This window comes from Budorcas taxicolor, chromosome 5 (genome assembly GCF_023091745.1).
Source record: "Budorcas taxicolor isolate Tak-1 chromosome 5, Takin1.1, whole genome shotgun sequence".
NCBI lineage: Eukaryota > Metazoa > Chordata > Mammalia > Artiodactyla > Bovidae > Budorcas > Budorcas taxicolor.
The window spans coordinates 150,636,267-150,660,129 of NC_068914.1; the positions used below are offsets into that span (position 1 = coordinate 150,636,267).

Below are 23,863 nucleotides of genomic sequence, written 5' to 3' on the forward strand. Positions count from 1 at the left end.
ATCTGTCTTTTTACTAAATTCACATTTACTGAGCTCTATCATGTGCCAGCCCTTGGGCTCAGTACTGGGAACACAGAGATACTCAAACCCCAATCCCAACTCTTATGCGGCTCCCAGAAACAGGGAACGACCCCAATTTGTGACATGAATACTGAGAAAGAAAGCAGGTGAACAGGAGTAGCAGCAATGTTTTTTTACCCTTTCTATTTAATCTTCATTTTTCTATTATTTAAAATATACACAAAAGTAGAAAGAATAGTATAATAAACTCCCATTTAACCATCACCCAGTTTCAATTAATATTGTTTCATCTAACCCTTCTGCTTCTTTTTGATGAAATATTTTAATACAAATTCAAGATACCACGCATTTCAGAGATAAATACTTCCATATATGAATATATGGAAATAATCACCTACTACCATTGCCCCACCCTTGCATGGATGGGTATCCCCAACCCCAGAATCCAATCCTACACCCCACACCTTTAGGAGTCTTGGCAGCATTTGAGACCACCGCACAGAGTATCCAGACTCTGGCCCCTCAGTGCCGGCCTAGTTGTGCCCTCCCAGACCCCCGCCAAGGGTCAGCCAGGTCACGCCCTGCCCTGGTCTCCGAAAGCGCTGTCCCATCCTTTCCCTAACCGCGCTCCCACGCCTCTCCTCACTGCAGATTGAAATGCTAGAACACAAGTACGGGGGCCACCTGGTGTCCCGGCGCGCCGCTTGCACCATCCAAACCGCCTTCCGCCAGTACCAGCTCAGCAAGAACTTTGAGAAGATCCGCAACTCTCTGCTGGAGAGCCGCCTGCCACGGCGCATCTCCCTGCGCAAGGCGCGCGTGCCCACGGCGGAGAGCCTGGCGGCCGAGAGGGCGCTCCTGGAGGGCTGCGGCCTCGCGGGGCTGCCGCTTGTGCGCTCGCCCTCCCTGCCGCCCACCTTTGCGGGCACGCTCACCGAGCTGGAGGACTCCTTCACCGAGCAGGTGCAATCCCTGGCCAAGTCCATCGACGACGCCCTCAGCACCTGGAGCCTCAAGACCATGTGCTCCCTGCAGGAGAGCGGCGCTTACCAGATCCACCGGGCCCTGCACGCGGGCGCGGGACCGCCAAGCCTGGAGGGCGAGGCGCAGGAGTCCGAGGGCGCCTCCCTGGGGGCCGGGGCCGAGCCCACTGAGCCCCCCAGTCCGCCCCAGGGCCACGGCAGCACCCTCATGATGGCCTTCCGGGACGTCACAGTGCAGATCGCCAGCCAGAACATCTCTGTCTCCTCCTCCACGGCCCTGTCGGTGGCCAACTGCCTGGGCGCGCAGACGGCCCCGGTCCCCACAGATTCCACGGTGGTTAAGGCCGAGGAGGGCGAGGCTGGAGCACAGGAGGCCCCGGAGGGCCCCGAGGCCCCCAGTGCCAGCCAGGGGGCCGCGCCCGCTGAGGACCCGAGCGCAGAGGGGGAGGCCGGCGGGGCCCTGCGCGCCAGCTCGCCTGTGGCTGCGGGGCCTGTGATGGAGGAGGAGGAGGAAGAGGAGACCGAGGAGGCGGCGAAAGGGACCGAGGCCGAACTCGAGGCCGGGGACAACTCAGAGCAGCTGAGCAGCAGCAGCACGTCCACCAAATCAGCCAAGTCGGGCTCCGAAGCGTCGGCCTCTGCCTCCAAGGAAGCCCTGCAGGCCATGATCCTGAGCTTGCCACGCTACCACTGCGAGAACCCGGCGAGCTGCAAGTCACCCACGCTGTCCACCGACACCCTGCGTAAGCGGCTGTACCGCATTGGCCTCAACCTCTTCAACATGTAAGTCGGGGTGGGGGGTGGAGGGAAGGGGGCACCTGCACTTACCGATGAGCGAGGTTCCTGGGAATGGACCGCATGGACCCAGGGGCCTCCCCTGGGGCCTGGGGGCCACACCTGCTCCTTGAGATACTGTGGGGGACACACACTTTATTTTTAATTGGTATGAATTTACTTTAAGGACTAGGGCTAAAACACCTCAAACCTATGCTTTAACCACTAGTACTGCTGGAAGAAGCAAGGCTTTGAAAAGTGAGATATTTACAAGAAAATGCAGCATTAGGTAAATATGTAAGGATGGAGCAGGAATCCCTCAGGTGGGACATGAAGTTGGGGAAACGGGGAACATGAGCCCCATGGGGTTGATGATGGGAGAAGAAAAACAGTGATGAAAAGAGGAAAGGTCAGGGGAGCAGAGACCTAGTGCAAGGAACAGGAGAGGGGTCGGGGGGTGGGAGACAGGTGGGGAGGATGATGCAAGTGGAAGTGGAGCAGAAGAGAGCAGGGGTATCTACACAGAGATATGAATGGCCGCTGTAGCTCAGAGCCTCCAGCCAGACTTTCCTCGCTACCAAGAGATATACAGCTGGTGGCAAGCAGAGGAAACACACATACCCTTCCTAGGGAGATTTCAAGTACACCTACTCATCTCCACCCTCCACTCACCCCTTCCTTCATAGACCTGAACCAGAAAACACAGCATCTCTCCCACCTATCAGTGAAGACTAAGCAGAAACCATTCACCTGTGTGTTCGTTTGCTCATTCCGCAACAATTTTTGGAGTGCTCAGTCCAGAAACCACATAGATGAGCAACACACATCCTCTGGCCTCAAGCTTATATTCAGTAGCTTGCCTGAGATAAAATGTTTGCAAACTTCAAATTTTTAGAGAGAGCATTATTATTGCCATTTTATAGAACAGGAATCGGGCTCACACAGTGAGGTGAGCTGAGCACTGTGAAGCAGCTAGTAAGCAGCATAGCTGGGTGAAGTCATAGCTGCCTGCCTCCCAGCCCAGTGCTCTTTCTTCTATATCAGGCAGCCACTGGGACGAGTGTAGCCTAAGCCCTGCTTCCCCAGGCCCACACAGATGCCTGGACCCCACAAGGCAGTGCTTCTCAAATGATGTGTACTGAAGGATCAGCTTGGGTTTTTACTCAGTGTATCGTGGGCTGATACTTTTGTGAAATTCAATAAACGTGAGTTGCTAGAAAAACAGTCACATGCTTGGTTGTCCTGAAAATGTCAGCCTGCTATAAACGGGTCTAAAGGCTTACCCTCTATTTCTGTCCTTATCTTCTCCTGGACCAGTAAGACCCAGCTCAGGGAGCAGCAGGGATTTGCAGACCAGGCTGGGAACACATTTACCTTAAATCCCAGCACCCACACCCACACCCACACCCACGCACAGAGACTCCAGCCTGGGAAAGTAATCCCTGGGGAGCAGGGCCTTTCTTGTGTCTACAATGCACAGGGAAGAGGGATGTGGTAAGAGATCCCACCTCTGTGTCCCAATCCACCCTCCTCCTGGTTTCAGCGTGGATCCTGAGTAGAGAAAGCAGGATACAGGTGGGAGGAGGGCTTGGGGGCCTGAAGATCAGATCCAGTGGGACTGAGGCTTGAAGACAGAAAGGATGCCCCTCTACCTGCTCTGGAACCCACTCTGACCAGCTCTCCCCAGCCCGGCACCATCCTCTGTCCTGGGTGGGGAGGTTCAGAAGCATGCTCGGAGAGAGCCTTCAGAAAGGGAGGCCCTCTGCAGCAGAAGGAATAGTGGCATTTCCTGGGAATTCCACCTGGTTACCTCCGGGCACTTCTGGGTTCCCTGGGCTGGAAGAAAGGGAGGAAAGGAGTCATGGACTGTCTTGCCTCACTCTCTACTTCTTTTCCCCACCCCACCCCAGAAACCCAGACAAGGGCATCCAGTTCTTGATCTCTCGAGGCTTCATCCCCGACACCCCCATTGGAGTGGCCCATTTCCTGCTCCAGCGTAAGGGCCTGAGCCGCCAGATGATCGGCGAGTTCCTGGGCAACAGCAAGAAGCAGTTCAACCGCGATGTGCTCGAGTGAGTGCCCGCCTCCGGGCTCCGCCCCGCCCTCCTAGCCCACTCTACACTCCAGGATCTCCTAGATGGCCTGGGACCTCAGCTAGGGAAGAACACAGAGCAAGACAGGACCTCTTTAGTCTGGGTGGATTCCCAGAAGTCCTGGCGCCAGTCCTAGGGGCTTCCTGATTGGTCAAAGGAGCCAGGAGCCGCATGATCCTTAGCCAATCACTTGCTTCATCTCCAGTTATCCTGCAGCTTACTGAGCCAGGGTGCTCCTCCCACAGGCTCTGGGGATGAGGATGGGGCTGGGGGTGGGGCTAGCACAGAAATAGTCCAGGGAGACCAAAAGGCAAGAGAGTGAAACTGGAAGAGGGCTGTGTCAGTGCCGGAGCCATCTCCTCCTGGGGGACTGACCCCTCAGCATCGCCTGCTGCCTGTCCAGCCCCCAGCCCCTAAGCGTCCGCTTCATATCGTGGAGGAACCATGGGGCAGAAAAGGAAGGGGTTAGGGTTTTTAGAGCCAGAAAGTACGTTTGATGTTGTGTAAGTCATGTCACTAAGTCATGTCCGACTCCTTTGAGATCCTACAGACTGTAGCCTGCCAGACTCCTCTGCCCATGGGATTTTCCAGGCAAGAATAGTGGAGTGGGTTGCCATTTCCTTCTCCAGGGGATCTTCCCAACCCAGGAATCGAACCCCCATCTTCTGCTTGGCAGGCAGATTCTTTACCACTGAGCCACCAGAAACTAACATTGCGTAAAGATAGATTGACCACCAAGATCACACAATCAAAAAATTGTTTTAAAGTCCAATAGATGAGGTATTTGGTGGGGAGCGAGGGGGCTGACTTGGTTCAAGCTCAACTTCGTGTGTATGATGCTGTGGGTAAGTAGGTGAGCCTCACAGCAGGGGCAGATTTCCTGGGGCTCAGGAGCAGGGCCTTGGAGCCACCTCGCCTCTCCAAAGAGGGGGTGAGGCCCTGTGAAGTCTGCCCTGGACCCCTACCTCCCCTCCTGACTCTCTCCATGCTCCTCCTCTCTTCTGCTGGCTCCCTGAACTCACTTTCTCTCCAAAGTCACCCCTCTGTAGTCACCCACTTCTCTCCCACCCCCTTGTCCTTGGGCACACTCAGCAGAAGTGTTTCCCCAGGGGTCCTGGGAGAACCCCCTCCTCCTATACTTGTTCTTGGAGCAGCAAAGGCTCACCACAGAGGGCTAGGGCTCCTGCTCCAAGTTTAGAAGCAAGAGGGTCACTGTCAGTATCCCTGGGGTGGGAGCTAGAGACCTGGCTTCTTTTTTTTTTTTAAAGAAACATTTATTTATTTGGCTGTGCTGGATCTTAGTCATGACATGCAAGATCTTTAGTTTTGGCATGCGAACTCTTGGGCTTCCCTGGTGGCTCAGCTGGTAAAGAATCCGCCTGCAATGCAGTAGGCCTGGGTTCAGTCCTTGGCTTGGGAAGATCCCCTGGAGAAGGGAAAAGCTATCCACTCCAGTATTCTGGCCTGGAGAATTCTATGGACTGTATGTATAGTCCATGGGGTTGCAAAGAGTTGGACATGACTGAGCGAATTTCACTTCACTTCATTTCCTGTGAACTCTTAGTTGCAGCATATGGAATCTAGTTCCCTGACTAGGGATCGAACCCTGGCTCTCTGCACTGGGGGCTCCGAGTCAGCCACTGGACCCCCAGGGAAGTCCCGACTTGGCTTCTGTTTGTGGAGCAGCCTTGGTGCTGTGTCTTGGGACAGCCCCTGCCCTCCGGCCATGGCCTGTGTTTCCATACCCAGAGAGTGGAGGCGTTGGGCTACGAGGGGAGGTCAGCTGGCCTTAGGAATGCCGTTCACCTTCCTAAATCCACGATGGGGTAGATGTGACCTGAGTGCAGTCAGAAGAGAGGGAGGGGGGACCCATCCGAGGGACGCTGAGATCCCTGATGGCCCTCTCCTCTCTCTGACTCGGTGGCTCTGGACCGTTGGTTGTCCCTCCTGGTGCCCAAACCCACAGATGCACTTGCTTCCCTTCCCCCTCAGGGGACGCTTTGAGGAACTGCGCAAGAGGAGAAAGAGCCAGTTTCCTGTCTCTTTCCTCTCCTGTTTTCCTTCTGGTTCATCTCTCCGGCCTTTTCATTTGCCTTTGTCCCCTTTCCACTGACGAGCAAGTGGAGCTGCTACATCCGATGGCTTCATTCTTTCCAGCTGCCCCACGACCTGGGGGGAAACCCGGTTTTGTGCCTCTACTCTGGGGCAGCGCTGGCAGCTTCACTTCCAGGCCCTGACTGCCTCGTCTGTTCTCTTCCACCGTTCCAGTTCTCGTGTGGCCTGGCCCCAGAATTCTAACCTGCTTCCCATCCCCCTACCCACCCCCTCTCAGCTCCCCCCAACCCCCAGCCTGCACTTCAGGGAACACATGGTTTTTCTCCAGCCCAGGTTGTGCTGAGCAGCACATGGAAGACTTAATTGCCCATCCTCCCCGGGAGACTGAGCGTGTGGGCTGGAGACTCAGACCAGCTGCTATGCGGGAGGGGCACAGGGATGGGGACTGCGCTGGCTGCTGGATGGGCTCAGGCTTAGATGATGGGGCAGTGGGGAGAGAGGAGAAATGGCTGGACCTGAGAGGCCAGCTCTGACTCCTGCTCTGCTTCTAACAGGCTCTAGAGCTTTTGCACGTCACTTATGCTCCAGGCCTCAGCTTCCTCACCTGCAAAGAGAGTGGGCTGGGCTGTGTGAGCTTGGATCCCTCCAAGGACCGCCGGTGAATCTATCATCTTTCCCAATCCTTAGTGCGCTTTTAACACCTTGGCATCATGCAAAATCTTCTGCCCTAAAGTGTGCTTTGTCACCATGCCAGAGCCACCCAGAGGGGCACTCAGGGGAACAGGATGGCCATTCACCACTCATTCACCAAATATTGAGTGCCTACTGTATGTAGGGAACCAAGGCTGAGCTGGGTATCCAGTGTGTGTGTATGTGTGTGTGTGTGTGTGTGTATAGAAAGGGGAAGAACAGGAATGGCTTCAGGGAAGATACAGACCCAGGTGTCAACAGGAAGAGACGAGAGGAGGAATGTGGAAAGAGAGGCGAAGGGCCCAGGAGCCTCCAGTGGGCACTGTGGGCTTGGGGAGGGTGGAGAGCAGAGCCGAGCCCAGATTCTGCCCCAGTGAATGGCCCCCGCCCCAGTGAATGCCCCCCACCCCACGTGCTTCGTTCTGCAGCCATGCAGACCCTGGGCTCCGAGGCCCTGGCACACTCAGCCAGCACGTGGCAGCTCCTCCCCCAAGTCTGCATCACCCGGATGCCTGGTTTGTCCCCTGCAAGGTGCCCGGAGAGGACAAGAGGATGGAGAGGCAGGAAGAGGCAGGCACTGGCGGGGCAGCCAGGCACGGGGAGTTCTGGCATCTCCCTGCTGCTCAAGCCAGCATCCCCTGCCCCTTCCCCCCACAAGAGGAAACACATAAGCGACAGTCACCCAGTGCCGTTTTGGTTTTGTCCTGGCTGGGAAGGCTTCATTGGGATTCTGCACTGCTCCCTGCCCCAACCCGTGACATTCAGCCCATTGCATCCATTCCGTACAAAGCTGTTTGCTGAATAAAAGACATAAATCACCCCTCCCCTTGGAGACTGAGACAGCCCAAGCCACCGCACTCTCCAAGATACAGCCAGACAGGAAGGGGAGAGGCGGGGAGGGAGAGGGCCTGGGGGGAGGGCGGACAGGGTGAGAGGAGGGGCCCCGCACCAGATAGAATCTGCCCCTGATGCTGATCTGCATTTGAGCATCACAGAGGTGCTGATATTTGCCTCCAGAATCAGGCCCTCGGTGCTATTAAAAGCTGACCTCTCTTTACATCCCTTTCTGTGCTAGTCCATGGAAGCCCCATTCCAAGAAGGGATGTGTCCAACCAGGCTTTACTGAATAATAATAGAAGACATTCTGAGCTCAAAGGGCCATGTCCATTCCCGTGTTTACCTGGGAAGGTTTTGGGTTTTGGCTCTCTCTTTTTTTTTAGGAGAAACCAGCCTCAAGTTTGTCGTTTGTCAAATGGGGATAATAGAACCAGTCATATGAATTAAATTTTAAAATGGATATGAAGTGCTTAACTCGGTGCCTGATGCTTAGTAAATTCTTTTAAAATGTCAGCTATTTCTGTTACTGTATTTTCTATTTAAAACCACAGGGCATAAAAAGAACCCCAGGGCATTAGACCTCCTCTCTCCTCACTCCCCCATGGCCCCTCCCCTAACACAGGGAAACCTCAGACTCCTCAGGGCAGGTCTCAGTCCCACTGCTGGGGAAGGGAGGAGCCACCCTGAGCCTGGAGGAAGCCCCCAGCTGGTCTTGAGAAGGAAGGGCAGTGGGAGCCGGAGGGCAGTGGGGGTCGGAATTCTTGGGGGGCTGAAAGTGCTTCCCTCTCTGTTTTCACATGGCTGGGAAATTTGGCTCTGCTCTATTTCCTTCCTGAAGTGTTCGCTTCAGCAGGTTTGAAGGCCAGTGGATGGGGGGGGCTGTTGCATGTGGGTTTTCAGCGGCCACCCTCCTGGCTGGTGTGATCGCCGCGCACGTGGATGGCATCTGTCCGTTCCATGGAGATGCAGAGGGGGCGGTTTGGGGGTTGAGCGGTCCCGGGGGGCAGGGTGGGAGAGAAAGTTTCCCTGGGGGATTCCTTCTTGCACTGCGTCTGCTCCATTCTCTGTTAGATACTGGAGTAGGACGTTTCAGTCGGATTTCATTATTTCATTTCCCTGGAAATGTGTTGGCCAGCGTGTAACAGATTTGTTCTTCTTCGGGGACACTCAGAAATGAAGACAGATTGTCTGTCAAACTCAACAGGCTGGAAGGCGCTGGCCTCTCTTCGCTGGGAAGGGCCGACTCCAGAAGGTCCTGGGCGTTGTCTGTGTGTAGCTTCTGATGGGTTGTCTTGCTGCTTAGGAGATCCACAGGCAAGGGGAGAGCAGGCTGGCACCCGTGCCCACCCTGGTGGGTCTGGAGGGGGATGGAGAGAGGCTGGGGCAGACATGGATAGGTGGCTTTGTGTGGCTCTGAAAACTTGATGCTGTTCCCACTCAGAGGGATGGAAGGAGAAGGTCTCTTCTAACAGGGGTGTCAGGGTTTTATGACCTTGAGCCCTCACCTCTCCAGTGCCCTTTTCTCCACCCTTGCCTATACACACACACAAACACACATGCACACACACACACACACGGATGAGAGAGTCTCCTTAACAGTTAACAGTCACTGGCATTTCAGAATCACTCACTCCTGTACATGGAGACCCTGGAACTCCAAGTTCAAGAGTGGAATGAACTCCAAGTCCAGAGTTGAGACTGCCTTTGGCTTGGTCACGGGTACATGGAGATTGGGCTTTTATAAAAAAATGAATAAACCCAGCGCCCACTCCTTTCCTGAGCCCTCCAGTCCTAGCTCCAGAGGGGTCTCTCTCAATCCTGTGTGATAACTCAGGGGTGGCTGACACTGGCTACTCAGTGCAAGGGGACTTCCTGGAGGGGCATCCTGGGTGTCACACCCGCCCTGGGGCTTCTCAGGAGGGCCATCTGTGAGAGAGTGGGCAGCTCACGTGTGTCAAATGTATATCGTGTGCCAGCAGGCATGGTTCCAAGAACCTAATGTGCAGAGCCACATTTTTTCTTCCCAGCAGTGCTGTGAGGCGAATGCTGGAGTCTGCACCCAGTCAAGGAACTGAGTACCAGAGAAGGTGGGTTGCTTGCCCACAGAGCTGAGCAGCCGCTGAGATCTGAAGCCGGGCAGAATGGTCCACAGCCTGAGCCCTTAGCTCTGCACCTTCCTGCCTTCTGCTCCATCCCAACAGGCGTCTGGTCCAGATGTCTCTACTGTGCATGTCAGACCCCAGTTTTGAATGGTGGTGCTGAGAAGCGCCTTGGACGATCAGTTAGTTCAGCCCCCTCATTTTCCCCGGGCAGGGACTGAGGCCTGAGAGAAGATAAAAGTATACACGTGTGTGTATGTGCTTAGTTGCTCAGTCGTGTCCCACTCTTTGTGCCCCTGTGGACTGTAGCCTGCCAGTCTTCTCTGTCCATGGGATTTCCCAGGCGAGAATACTAGAGTGGGTTGCCACATCCTCCTCCAGGGGATCTTCCCAACCCAGGGGTCGAACCCAGGTCTCCCACATAGCAGGCAGTTTCTTTACCATCTGAGCCACCAGGGAAACCTATATATATATATATATCTGGTGACTCAGACGGTCACCAGTGCCCTGGCCAAAATCAGGTGCTCTTCCCATGTATGTGCTAAGTCACTCAGTCTGTTCGTCTCTATGTGACCCCATGGACTGTAGCCTGCCAGATCCTCCGTCCGTGGTGTTCTCCAGGCAAGAACGCTGGAGTGGGTTGCCATGCTCTCCTCCAGGGGATCTTCCCAACCCAGGGCTCAAACCCACGTCTCTTGTGTCTCCTGCATTGGCAGGTGGGTTCTTTACCACTAGCGCCCCCCGAGAAGCCCCTCCCGTCCCTGATGCACCTTTATTTGCTGGCCCTGGCCCTCTCATCTAGGAAGAAAGCAGAGCTGAGGAACTGGTCCACAAACCTCCATCGGTCTGAGCCGACTCGGTTTCCTCTGTCTGACGGACTATGTTGTAAACAGTTGATGGACTGTTGTAAACTGGTGATGGACTTTCAGGCAGAGTTAATTGGTGATGATGGCAAGGGTGTTTATAGCTCTGCTAGCAGAAACTCCAGGTCTGCTTAACCACCAGGCACGCCAGCTCTGATTTGGCCCCTAACGAGAACTCTCATTTCCTTTTCAAAAATGTATTTGTGTATATATACATAGACCGTCTGAGTCACCAGATATAGATATATATATAGGTGTCCCTGGTGGCTCAGATGGTAAAGAAACTGCCTGCTATGTGGGAGACCTGGGTTCGACCCCTGGGTTGGGAAGATCCCCTGGAGGAGGATGTGGCAACCCACTCTAGTATTCTCGCCTGGGAAATCCCATGGACAGAGAAGACTGGCAGGCTACAGTCCACAGGGGCACAAAGAGTGGGACACGACTGAGCAACTAAGCACATACACACACGTGTATACTTTTATTCAAGTACAGTTGATTTACAATGTTGTGCCAATCTTTGCTGTACAGCAAGGTGACTCAGTTATATAGACATTCTTTTATATATTCTTTTCCATTATGGTTTGTCACGGGATATTGAGTATAATTCCCTGTGCTATACAGTAGGACCTTGTTGGTTATCAATTCTAAATGTAATAGTTGTGACTACCAACCCTAAACTCCCAGTCTATCCCTCCCTCCCCCACCCCTTGGCAACTGCAAGTCGGAAACTCTTTGTTTCTTATACTCTGTTATAAACTGAGAGCTTTACATACATCGTCTATTCTAAAACCCATAACCCCACCTGCCCACTGGTAGGTTACAGGGATTACCTGTAACTAGGTGTTACAGGGTTAGCTCCATTCTAGAGATGAGAAAAGTGAGGCCCAGTGAGGCTAAGTGACTAGAACCTAATAGTCATATGGTGGAAGTGAAGTGAAGTGAAATTTGCTCAGTAGTATCCAACTCTTTGTGACCCCTTGGACTATAGCCCACCAGGCTCCTCTATCCATGGGGATTCTCCAGGCAAGAATACTGGACTGGGTTGCTGTTGCCATGCCCTCCTCCAGGGGATCTTCCCGACTAAGGGACTGAACCCAGGTCTTCCGCATTGCAGGCAGATTCTTTACCAGCTGAGCCACAAGGGAAGCCCAGGAAGACCGAAGTGGGTAGCGTATCCCTTCTCCAGGGGATCTTCCCGACTGAGGAATTGAACTGGGGTCTCCAGCATTGCAGATGGGTTCTTTACCAAATGAGCTACCAGGGAAGCCTAAGATTCAAACCCAAGGGTGCCTGACATCAAGAGCCTGACCTCTTCCCTACCCACCCCTGTCATCAGCACTGAGCATGAGTCTCAAACAGCAGCAGCCCCTGAGAACTTGTTAGCAATGTCAGTTCTCATACTCTAGCCCAGAGCCCCGGAATCAGAAACCCTGGGTTGGTGCCCAGCCTCCTGCTTGCTGATCAGCCTGCCAGGTGGTTCTGGTGAGCCCTCCAGTTTGAGAACCACCAGGTGGGGCTGCCAGCCAAGCAAAAGGAAAGTGGCCTCAGCCTCCTCACCGACTCCCGATTTGTGGGGCAGGTTCAAGGTGCGTCGGCCGCCATCCCCTCTGAGGCCCTCAAACGGGATTTTCGTTCTTGCTGTGTCGTCACCAGGGACCCTGGCAGGCCCTCCTGTGTCAGCCTCCTCCAGCTTTGTTTTGTTGGCCACATCACCCTTTTGCGGAAGGCCCTGACCTTCGTTAGGCATGTTATGAGTTCCGACTAACGAAAATAACTCTGTGGCGGATGGGGATATTTTTAATTGAATTGTATGAGACAAGAACTGCAGAAATAACACCCGGGTTCCTCCAGCTCGTGGTGGTGGGTGGTTTCGTTTTCCATCCTAATCTTGAAACTGGCCCGGCTCTGCCTGGAGCAGAGTCCCATGTGGGCAGCACACACCTCTCCCAGCCTCAGCCCAGCCTCAGCTTCCAGGGCTTCAGTCTCTTCTGACCAATTAAACATCCCTGCTGCCATCATCACCTATTCTCAGCTCTCATCCAGTGCCTTTGTCTGCCAGACACTGTCTTGCTGTCGTTAAAAAAAAAAAATAGTGGAGATGACAACATTCATTTTGATCACAGTTGTGTACGACGCTTCGTTTTCCTGCAACGCAGACTGACGCCATGCATGGATCAGTGCTAACGAGCAATTTTATGCGAGGTTGTACCTGTTTATACAGATGCAGGGAGCATCTGTGTTTATGCTTCCCCAGCCCCTGCAAGGGGCTTGCCGCATCTCTGCAGAAACTCACAGGAAGGAGGGCACCTCCCCCGCTTTCCCCGACCCAAGTGGGAGCACCACCAGGATTACCCCCTGTTAGCAGCACCTTGCCAGGCAGGTCCAGACATCTCCCTGGGAGCAGCCTCATCAGGGCCAGCTGGCCAGGTTCTCATCACTCCCTGGCCTGCAAAGGCAGCCGAACAATGGGAAGTGTGTGCATTCCACGCTGCTTCACTGCCCACGGTCTGGAATCCACCAGCCCTTCCCTTGGCAGCTGTGTCCAGAGGTCAGGTCCAGCTGATCTGGGCCACCAGGTCAAGGCCCCAGCCACAGGGCTCCTTCTCCAGCTGACCTCTTCTCCAGCTCATGGCCCCAGTCGTTCTCCAGGTTGGTCCTGTCACTCACTCATTCAGCCACCCCAGGAATGTTTATTGAGTTCAGATATCCGCTAGGAATGCAGAAATCGACTCTGGAGATCTGGGAGCGTGTGGCCTGGTGGGAGACCCAGCAGAGGAACCACGGAGGTCGAGGAAGACTCTCTGAGAGATGGACATCTAGACGCAGACCTGGAGGTCGGGGGTGGGCTGCAGGACGAAGGAGCAGCCTGGGTGAATGAACACGCAATGATTGGAGAGCGAGGCTGCAGGACAGAGCCAGGATACCGCAGGGGCAGGGGCGACTGGGAGTCACCAGGGCTGTGCTTTGCCGGGGAACTCGGGTTTCACACAGGGGGTGTGAGAAGTCTTGGAAAAGCTATAAGCAGAGGAGTGAGTGACAGGGCCGTGGATGTCCTAGAAGTGTTCTTCCGGAAGATGGTTTGGAGGCATGGAGGCTGGTCCAGAGGCTGCTGAAGTCACAGTTGTGGTGAGATGCTGAGGCCCTGAACCTCAGCAGAGGCCATGGGGAGGGGAGAGGTGGGCGGAGCCCTGAGGCAGGGAGAGGCAGCTGACCAGAGTGGGCGGGAACAGAGGCGGCCGATCTCAGGAAGAGCCTCCTGGGCTACTGAGAAATCAGGATGCGTGGTCTTTGCTTCAGACCCACTGGAGTACTTTGTCCAAGTTATACTAAATAAACACGTTTATACTTTCAGCTTTGAGAAAAGAGAGATGCTGGGTGTGGGGACACTTTATCTGAAGAATTCCTCAAACCAGACATTATCAAATATTTACTCAGGCCAACTTAAAATATTAAATACTTGGTAAAACATAGAAGATGTACACCCTGACTTTCCTGCAAGAGTTGCTAACACAGCCTGTGGCCTGGTGAAGGCTGCCCAGGGACTGACTCCCGCCCTCAGCAGCCTCCTCTGTGCGTAGTGCACCGTTATTTAACGTGGCCTCTTATGAACCCTGTAGATCAACCAAATGAATCCTTGTCCCCCCCCACCCCAGTTATTCCTTTAGGATGTCTCTCAGATTCTGAGCTGGCCTGGTCCGTTCAGGTCCATTCGATTTGTTCCGGTTTAGCCCCATCTCTCGCCTGGCCCTCTGCAGGTGCATCCTGACAGCCCCTGCTTCTCTATTGCTCCTGCCCTTCCCTGTACATTCATTCTCCCCCAACACCAGAGAAACCATCATCAAACAAACTGGATTTGTCAATCCTCTGATAGTACCCTTCTATTTCTTTCCCCTGTGTTCAGGAAACCCCCTCCTCTCTCTGCATCCTATGGGAACTAAGACAGGGCAACATGGGGCGGGTGTGGGGTGACCAGGACGGAGAAAAGCTGAGTGGCACGTGTGTGCGGGAAAGGACACGTCAGCTCCACGCGGGAGCCTCTGCGGCCCTCGGGGGCGTCAGGCCTGCTGCTTAGTTGGGCCCAGATTCCTGCCCTGATGCTCATGATCCTAAGGACAGGGTGCCCCAGGAGGGCAAGGCCGGATGCGCTGGGGGCCAGGAGGTTAAGCTGACTTGTCACTTGTTTGGGGGTGGGCAGTCTGCTCGGCTACAAATGCTCAGATACTGGAGGGGTGGTGTAAGAGGAGACGGAAAGCAGGGAGAAAGCCAGGCCCCTGACAGGCCTTGGAGAGGACAGGAGAGGAAACTGTTCACCTTTTAAACCTCTGACTTCTGGATGCTCAGGGGCTGAGAGAAGAGGCCCTGGGATTTGGAGGCGCGAGGTCTGGACTCAGCATCCTCTTAGCCGGAGGCCTTGGACTGCTGGCCGCCGCCCTGGGCCCCAGGTTCTGGCAGTGGGAGGAGGACCCTCGGCCAGCACCTTGCAGGGCTGTCTGGGAGGGGAGGCAGGGGTGAGGAGGTCCTCCTGGGCTATGGCAGGAGACCCTGGCATGGGTAAGTCCCTCCTGGTTGGTTTCAGACCCCCAAATCTCGCCTTTCCTTCAGGGAGGGGTTGTCTAGCCAGCAGGGGGGCTTTGTGCCCCTCCCCAGCTCTGGCTGGTGGAGGGAGGTGTGCCCCACCGCCCTCATAGCCCTCTCCCCTCCTGGCCTCAGCTGCGTGGTAGACGAGATGGACTTCTCTGCCATGGAGCTGGACGAGGCCTTGCGCAAGTTCCAGGCCCATATCCGCGTGCAGGGCGAGGCCCAGAAGGTGGAGCGGCTCATAGAGGCCTTCAGGTGGGTCCTCCCCACATACGCTGGGCGTTGGGGAAGTAGGGGGCTGCCAGCCGGGGGCAGGAGTCCCCCACACATCCAGGGAATGGAGGAAGCAGCCCGGGCTCTGAGCTGAGGACCGGAGTCCCTAGAGGGCTGTTTGGGCTTTGGGTCGGGGAGGGAGGGAGGGTGGCAGAAGGGGAGCAAAGAAGCAGGCAGACCTCTGGGGCTCTCTGAGCTGGACCAGCATCTGGCCTCCAGGTGGCCTAGTGACACTTCGTGTGTCCCCATCAACCAGCGGGTTTTTACTGAGCATCAGTCTGAGGCTGGTACTGGTGGGGGGGTGGTGCCTAGGGTCTTTGGGTGCGTGACACCTGCCCTGTCCCCTCAGTGGGAATGGGGGCCAAAGTGTGGGGATGGGGAGCCACCCGGGCCTAAGCACACACTCAGAAAATCGGACATGCTCCCGAGTGCCCCCCTCTCCAGAGTGTGGGGAAGGCAGGGCCCTCACGCCCCTCGCGTGCCCCCACCGCAGCCAGCGTTACTGCATGTGCAACCCCGAGGTGGTGCAGCAGTTCCACAACCCGGACACCATCTTCATCCTGGCCTTCGCCATCATCCTACTCAACACCGACATGTACAGCCCCAACATCAAGCCGGACCGCAAGATGATGCTGGAGGACTTCATCCGGAACCTGCGAGGTAGGGGGGCAGTGGGGCGGGAGCACTGCTCAGAGTCGTTCCGGGAGTCTCAGACGCCCACGGAAGGCTGTCACCCCGGTGGTCAAGGGCACTGGAACTGCTGTCTGGGCCCAGGAGGTTGCTAGCATGCCGGGCATCGGGGGAGTCCTTCCTGCTCTGAGTTTCATTATCGTGTGCCTTCTTTGGCTCTTTCTTCACCCATTATGCTGGGAACTAGTTTCTTCCTTTTATTAATAGTCCAGAAACACATGCCTCCGAAATATTGCATCTAAGCATTTCCCCTCTCCTTTTTCTCTGGACTCTGTTCCTGGAACTCCTGTTTTCAGATGTTAGACCTCCCCGTCTGAGCCTCTGACGGCAACTTTCTGTCTGCCATCCTTGTCTTCTTGTTTGACTTTCTTGAAGATGGCCCTCAGCTTTCTCTTTCAGATCTCCTGCTTAACTTTCCATTCCTGCTGTCATCTTTTTCATTCTCAAGAACTCTTTTCTGCTAAGTGTTGCTCTTCAGAGCATTTTGTTCCTGTTTTGTAGAAGCAATATCTTATGTTTTCACTTGTTTGTTTGTTTCGGTTTCTCCTTGCTTTCTTCTAAGTTCCTTTTTCAGTTTTTCCCGTACTTTTCCTCTCTCGTGTTGGAGACTTTCCATACACAGTTGATGAAACTTGGTTGTCCATCCACATTTCGCAGTGAGCCACTAAAAGGCTGATTAAAACTCCAAGTGTGCGTGAGGTTGCCAACTGGTGGGCCTTCTCATGTCGACATTTCATTAAGCTGTTTCACGGGGAGAAGTGACTGCAATATCTGAAGATAGTTTCCCCTGTGCTGCTCAATCCCTCAGAAGAGAAATGTCCGATCTGTGGCCCAGAGGGGGTGAGTCTCTCTGCCAACCCTGAGAGCTTTGTGGGAAGGGGGCTCATGGGGGTCTCCTAATACACAGACACCAGCTCCATCCCCCAGTTTTCAGCACAGACTCTCACTCTTGGTTGCGCTTAGTGTCAGTCGCTCAGTCGTGTCCGACTCTTCGCAGTCCCATGGACTGTAGCCCCCACGGCTCCGCTGTCCGTAGGATTTCCCAGGTAAGAATACTGGAGTGGCTTGCCATTTCCTTCTCCAACTGGTTGTGCTTGGGGTGCACCAGCCCAGAGCTCCTGGTTCATCCCTTCCAAAGAGTGAAGGCTTGGAGTGGAGGAAGGGGCGGGGATGTCTAACTGCCTTTTATTCTAATTTTCAACTGATCTTCCTATTTCGAGCCCTCCTTCACCTCCAGGGCTCTGCCAGCTCCAGAGCCCTTGGTGGTTCTGAGCCTTCACATCCCTCTGCTGGTTTCCGTTTCCACTTTCCCAGGTTTGCGGATCCATGTGCTCATTCACCCACTTTCAGGTCCCCTGGTGCCCCTGCCTCTTCTTCCGTCTCTGCCGATTCCTTTCTCCGGGGCATTCGGAAGAAGCAGAGGTGTGCAACCTGCCATCTCTACCTGGGAGCCCCGTGTGCTCAGTCCCTGCCCTGCTCCTCTTGGCCGCAGCCTGGTTTCTTTCAGGGGCCCTGGGGGGTGCTTCTTGGTTCATCAGCCCAACTCAGAACCAAGCTCAGATGTGGAAGACACAGGGTCAATCCAGAGAGTCGCTCATAGACGGTGTAATGTCCTCTCGACACTTAAGAAAACTGCTTGGGGAGCACTTGCCCAAGATGTTTCAGTTTTCATTTTCCCCCCTTGAAAAGAGGAGTGTATTATCGTTAAAAGAAGATTTAGAAAAAGTAGAAAGAAGATTTTGTTTATTGCTTCTGTTTCTACCTCCCGGGGAAAGTTGTTTTCATGTTGATGTACTTCCTGCTGGTGCTTTTTGTCACCAGAGTCTGATCATTACCATGAAGTGGGAGATGGGTGGTGGTCTTGTTACCGCATCACTGCGGGAGCTGCCCTGCTCTCCTTCACTTAATGTCCCACCCCTCCCTGTGCTCCCAGCAAGGAGGGGATCTTCTCACCATCTGACAACTAATCCCTGAGCTCCCTGTGGAGGGGAGGGGAGGGCCTGAAGGAGACAAGACAGCAGACGGGCAGTGCCCTCATGGCGGGGCCGGAGCGGGAGATGCTAGGAGGAGCAAAGGCGGGAGCCTGGAGGCTGTGATCAGAGATGAGGAGGAGGCGTGGGAGGTAGGAGCCAAGACTGGCTGTGGGGCACCTGGAGGTGGGGCTGGGACACGTGCTGAGCCCTCGTACAGTGGGCACTCTGGCCAGGGAGGCCATCTCTGATTTAGCAGGGATGTGGAGCCAACCACTGAAGGCTTTGGAGCAGGGACAGGGCCCAATCAAGGCCACCCTTGGGGAGCATCACTCAGGTAGCGGGCTTCCCCTCTCTGGCTCCAGCCCCTGACACCCTGACCCCATCTCTTCTCCACTCCTCATCCCTAGGTGTGGATGACGGTGCTGACATCCCCAGGGAGCTGGTGGTCGGCATCTACGAGAGGATTCAGCAGAAGGAGCTCAAGTCCAATGAGGACCACGTCACGTACGTCACCAAAGTGGAGAAGTCCATCGTGGGCATGAAGACTGTAAGTGCCCACTGTAGGGTCACAGTGCTCAGCTGGCAGGGGGCTGGAGGGGTGGAAGTGGAAGGGGTGAGGGATCATTTGCCCCCAACCTCGGGCCACAGAGCCCATGTCTCCAGCTCCTTCCCTTTCTTCCTTTCTTTCTTGCACCCTCTTCCTTCCACCTGCCTATCTCCTCATCGCTTGACCAGCTCCTGCAGTGGGAGGGGTGGAAGTGAGGTGCTGGGAAAGACTGTCCAGGCTCTTGCGTTGAAGCCTCTGGAAGGCCAGATAAGGAGGTTGGGGTGGAACAGACCCTGGGCATCCTAGATGATCTACTGAAGAGAAGGAAGGACATGGGCTAAAGCAGACTCTCGATGTGGGGTCTCAAACCCTTGGGGTGCCCCTGAGCTGTGGCCCTGGGTCACAGTTTGCTCCAAGATTGCAGTGGTTTTTAAGGGCAGTCCTCTCGAGGTGTCCACAGAAGCTCCGTATACCACAGACATAAAGGTCTGGCCTCCATCTCTAACCCTGATCTCTCTGGTTCCTCCTCCCGAGTGGCTTGCTCAGGGGGCAGTTTGGGGACCTTTCTGGGGGCTCTGTGCTGGGCCCCTCCACCCACTCATGCGAGGTCAGCCTTTCCTGGCTAGAACCCTTCATGCTGAAGTCACAGCCTCTGTCAGGCTTGCGGATGCCCCCCAGGAGCTGGTTCACACACTAGAGCAGGTTCCAAGTGTCCCTGGGACCCCCTCCCCGCCTTGCACACTTGTGTCTGGGTGTGCAGTAGAGAGAAGCGCAGCCCAGAATGTGGGGGTGCCCTCGAGGAGGCCTCAGAAGGAGAGGGGTGCACAGTGATGGGACTTGAATGATCCAGAGGCTCTTCTTTTTTTAATGTTTATTTCTTTGTTTTTGGCCGTGCTGGGTCTTTGGTGCTGCGGGGGCTTTTCTCTAGTTGTGGGGAGCAGGGCTGCTCTTTGTCGTGGAGCCTGGATTCTAGGGTGTGCGGGCTTTGGTAGGTTCAGTGCATGAGCTTAATTGCTCCACAACCTGTGGGATCTTCCCAGACCAGGGATCAAACCTGTGTCCTCTGAGTTGGCAGGTGGATTCTTTACCACTGACCCACCAAGGAAGCCCAGAGACTCTATTCAATGTCCTTTCTCTGCCTTTTATCCTCTTACTTCCTCCCAGCATCATGAACCCCTCTTGCCCAGCCCTGATCCCCAAGGAGCGTGAAGAAGGGGAGAGAGCCCTGGGGGAGGAGAGGGGAGGTTCAGGGTCAAACCGGGCCTGCATCTGCTCCTCTGGAAGCTGGTGCTGGGGGGTGATGGCCGCGGCCATGGGCCGCCCCCCAGCTGAGCACTATGTGCCCCCGCCCAGGTTCTCTCTGTGCCGCACCGCCGCCTGGTCTGCTGCAGCCGACTCTTCGAGGTGACAGACGTGAACAAACTGCAGAAGCAGGCTGCACACCAGAGGGAGGTGTTCCTCTTCAACGACCTGCTGGTGGTGAGCCAGGAGCTGAGCAGGGAGGGGCTCAGGGACCGCCCCCCCCGACCCCGGCCACAGGGTGCTGCACACCCAGTGGCCGATTTCCACAGCCTGGGGCGCGAGGTGGCCAGGGCAGACAGGATCATTCCTACTCTGTAGATTATGAAGCCAATGCACAGAGAGCTTATCTGCTCGGGATTCCTGGTCCTGGTGGGAATGGAGTATGTCCCAGAGCGTCTGCCTCCCCGTCATGATGAGAAACCTGGGGCTGCAGGGTACAGGGCTGCACGTCCGTCTGTCCCACAGCCTGGGAGGTGTCCCACAGTCTGAGAGCGGCCGGTACTGTCCCCGGGTCCAGGGGAATGCTGGCGTGTGTGTGTGTGTGCGCACCCACACGTGCGTGTGCATGTCTATACATCTATGGGGCATTCAACCTTTGCTCTTCGAACACAGAGCATGTGTGCCAAGTCTCTTCAGTTATGTCTGACTCTCTGCGACCCTGTGGACTGTAGCCCAGCAGGCTTCTCTGACCATGGGATTCTCCAGGCAAGAATACTGGAGTGGGTTGCCATGCCCTCCTTCAGGGGTCTTCCTGATCCAGGGATCGAACCCGAGTCTCTTATGTCTCCTGTGTTGGTAGGTGGGTTCTTTACCACTAGCGCTACCTGGGAGGCCCTTTGAACACAGGCATCCATACAATGACTAGTGAGTGTCAGTTGTGTCCCAGGCATTGTTCTAAGTGCTAGAAAGCAGGGGTGAACAGGATCTGATCTGTCTCCTCTCCATCCCCCACCACCCTCTCCATCCATGACTCATCCCGGCACTGCCTCTAACCTTGTCCCACATCTGATGATCACACCCGAGGTCCACCTCCAAAGAGCAGCGGAGTCGACCCACCCACCCATGGGACTCATCTCGCTCCACGCCTCACCTCCATCCCCACCCCCTGACCCACCAGCTGTCTCCCGAGGCCGGGTTCCTTCTGTCTCAGACCCTGACTTTGCTGCTCATTGTCTGGTTGAAAAGCTCCCAGACCTTGCATGACCCCCCCGCTCCCCTCATTCAGTGCAGAGGTCCCTCACCTCAGAGGTGGCCTGCCCACTCACTGTCCAGTCCTTACACTACTTCATCCTCCAAACACATACCGGGGACTTCCCGGGCGGTCCAGTGGTTGAGACGCTGCCCCGTTAAGAAAAAAAAGTGCCAGTTTCTGCCGTCACCTGTGTATGCGTTTCTTCACTGCCTTTCGGCTTGTAATGCGTTAATGGGCTGACCCGTTGATTGACTTATGGATCCCGAGGGTCCTCCTCCCGCAACCCCGGCATCCTGAGGCCGAGATGTTTCTTCTTTCATTTTGTTTTCGTTTGTTAGAAATGGTGGTCAGGAAGGGGTCTCTACGGAGGCCGTATTTGAGTCAAGCTCTAAGTGAGGAGGGGCTTCCCAGGTGGCGCTAGTGGTAAAGAACCCGCCTGCCAACACAGGAGACTTAAGAGAGCCAAGTGCCATCCCTGGGATGGGAAGATTCCCCTGGGTAAGGGCATGGCATGGTAAGGACTCTTGCCTGGAGACGTCCGTGGACAGAGGAGCCTGGCAGGCCTCAGTCCGTGGGTTCGCAAAGAGTCAGATGCGACTGAAAGAGCTTAGCACAGCACTAAGTGAGGAGAGTAGCCGACCGCGCTGGAAGCTGCAAGGAAATGGTGCAGAGACCCACAGTGGGACCCACCCGCCCTGTTCAAGCCACAGAAAGGACGGCTTGGCCTGAGCAGAGCAGGGAGCAGACGAGGTGGGGGTTACAGACCAGGCCGGGAGTCCAGGCTGGCTGTTAGATGCCGTGGGAAGGGTTGCTGGACGGTTTCATGCAGTATATCGTGTGTATACGTATGTGTGCATGCATATGTGTATACGTGTGTGTCAATGTGTCCTGAGTGTGTAAGTCTGTGTCGCGTGTGTATGTGTGTGTGAATGTATCCTAAGTGTATAAGTCTGCCTGGGCGTGCTTGTCCTTTTCTGTGTATTCACTTGTGTTCACCAGGGCCCCTGGGTGTCTGCCCATCCAGGTGTGTGAGGCATGTTTATCACACGAGTGCACACCCGTCAGTGCACGTCTATCTCCCTCTCTTGGACAGATTCTCAAACTCTGCCCCAAGAAGAAGAGCTCCTCCACGTACACCTTCTGCAGGTCCGTGGGCCTGCTGGGCATGCAGTTCCACCTCTTTGAGAACGAGTGTAAGTCTGTCGCCTGTGGATGTGGCTGGGGCTGGGGGAGGGCCCAGGCCTCCGCTGCGACTGCTCAAGGCCCGTGGCGGCTGGGGTCTGGCTTCCAGATTACTCTCATGGCATCACCCTGGTGACCCCGCTCTCGGGCTCCGAGAAGAAGCAGGTGCTGCATTTCTGCGCCCTGGGCTTGGACGAGATGCAGAAGTTTGTGGAAGACCTGAAGGAGTCCATCGCCGAGGTGACAGAGCTGGAGCAGATCCGGATAGAGTGTAAGGACACGTCACCCCAGGCCCCTGGGTGGCCTGGCTCCGGGAGCAGGGTTGCTCGTAGACAGACACCCCTCTGTGGAGTGAGTGTGGGTGAGCAAGGCCCCTCTGCCTTCCCAAGCCCTCCCCGCCCCCTGCCCCGCCGCGCCATCACGGCTGATGGAGGCTTCACAGTTAAACCGAGGTACGCAAGGGTGTGTGCACGTGTAGCCAGGCTGTGGGGCTCCCTGTGGGCCCCTCGGCCACAGAACTTCACTGGGTTTGAGCCGGACCAGGGAGCGAGCCGGCCCTAAAGACAGGCATGCACACCAAGGCGTCCCAGGCAGATTCTGACTCAGTCTCCCTGGACAGCCTCCTCCCTGATCCAGTTCAGATCCCCACATCACAGCTGGTTGTTTCTCATCTTTCATGCCTTTTAACCTGTAAGGGTCCCCACACTTAATTTTGCCATAACGTCGTCTTCCTGAAGAGTCCCGGCTGGCTTCCTGGCCGTCCGTCGCCTTGGAGCCATCTTTCCGTCCTCCGAGGAGGGCCTATTCTCAGTTGCTCTCACTGCTGTCGCTCAGGCCTTGTAGACTATCTCAGAGCTGCTTCATCTATCCGGGTGGTTTACCGGTGGCTTATGGATTCAAGACAAGAGCAGTGACAACCTGCGGTCTCTGCCCACATGCACGCTTTCCTGTCAAGAAGCATTGCGGCAGCTTCAGAGAGCCTTTGAAGGAAAATTAAATAAGAATGGATTCAGAAACTCCAACAGAAAATAAAAAGAGACTCCAGGTCTGCCTTGCATGGCCACTTAGTTGAAAAGTAGTTCTAAATTGGTTTAAACCCCTTAGGCAGGAGGAGAGGCAGTGGGAGCTTTGAGCAGGGTGCCAGTGCGCCAGGCGATGATGTCTCACGAGCATCCTTGGAGCACCTACTGTGTGCCTGGCAGCTTGTTTAGGTGTGCCCAGAGGGAGGCTGTAAGGACTCATGGCTTTACGGAAAACGAGACAGAGCAGTTAAGGGATGTGTCTAAAGTGCATATTAGAAGCAGACGACCCGACAGTTGCACTGGAGTCTGATTCTGAGGTTCACGTAATTTCCTGTCTGAAAATGAGAGGCTAGTTTCTGTCTCTAATTTCCTAAGACAGCAATGAAATCAGGTTAAAACAAAAAACTCTCCCAACCAGCGCATATAACTTAACTCATTAATGCCTGGTGCAGGGAGGGTGTAAATTCCCTTTCTGCTGTAGGTGGGCAGTGTGACTTCAGGGGCATAACAGACTCTTTCCAATGCCATCTTAGCTGTTGGTCTAGAACATTCTCAAGGACACACCCTCACCTTGTCAGAATGTCAGAATGTCCCAGATGCAGCTGGAGAGCCCAGCACCCAAGGAAGGCACCAGCCTGGCTGTGCATGGCCACTTTCCCCATCAGCCTGGGAGGAGTGTATCTGCCCCT

At 55.2% G+C, this 23,863-nt stretch overlaps 1 protein-coding gene across 1 annotated transcript in view; it reads left to right on the forward strand.

Moving 5' to 3' along the window:
* IQSEC3 (IQ motif and Sec7 domain ArfGEF 3) overlaps positions 1-23,863 on the forward strand; it is an 86,496-nt gene that overhangs the window by 54,439 nt on the left and 8,194 nt on the right. The window contains exons 4-11 of the mRNA XM_052640472.1: positions 673-1,787; positions 3,689-3,850; positions 15,126-15,248; positions 15,760-15,926; positions 18,337-18,476; positions 19,830-19,955; positions 22,064-22,163; positions 22,262-22,423. Coding sequence (XP_052496432.1) covers positions 673-1,787; positions 3,689-3,850; positions 15,126-15,248; positions 15,760-15,926; positions 18,337-18,476; positions 19,830-19,955; positions 22,064-22,163; positions 22,262-22,423 — 2,095 coding nt within the window. The remainder of the gene's footprint in view (positions 1-672; positions 1,788-3,688; positions 3,851-15,125; positions 15,249-15,759; positions 15,927-18,336; positions 18,477-19,829; positions 19,956-22,063; positions 22,164-22,261; positions 22,424-23,863) is intronic.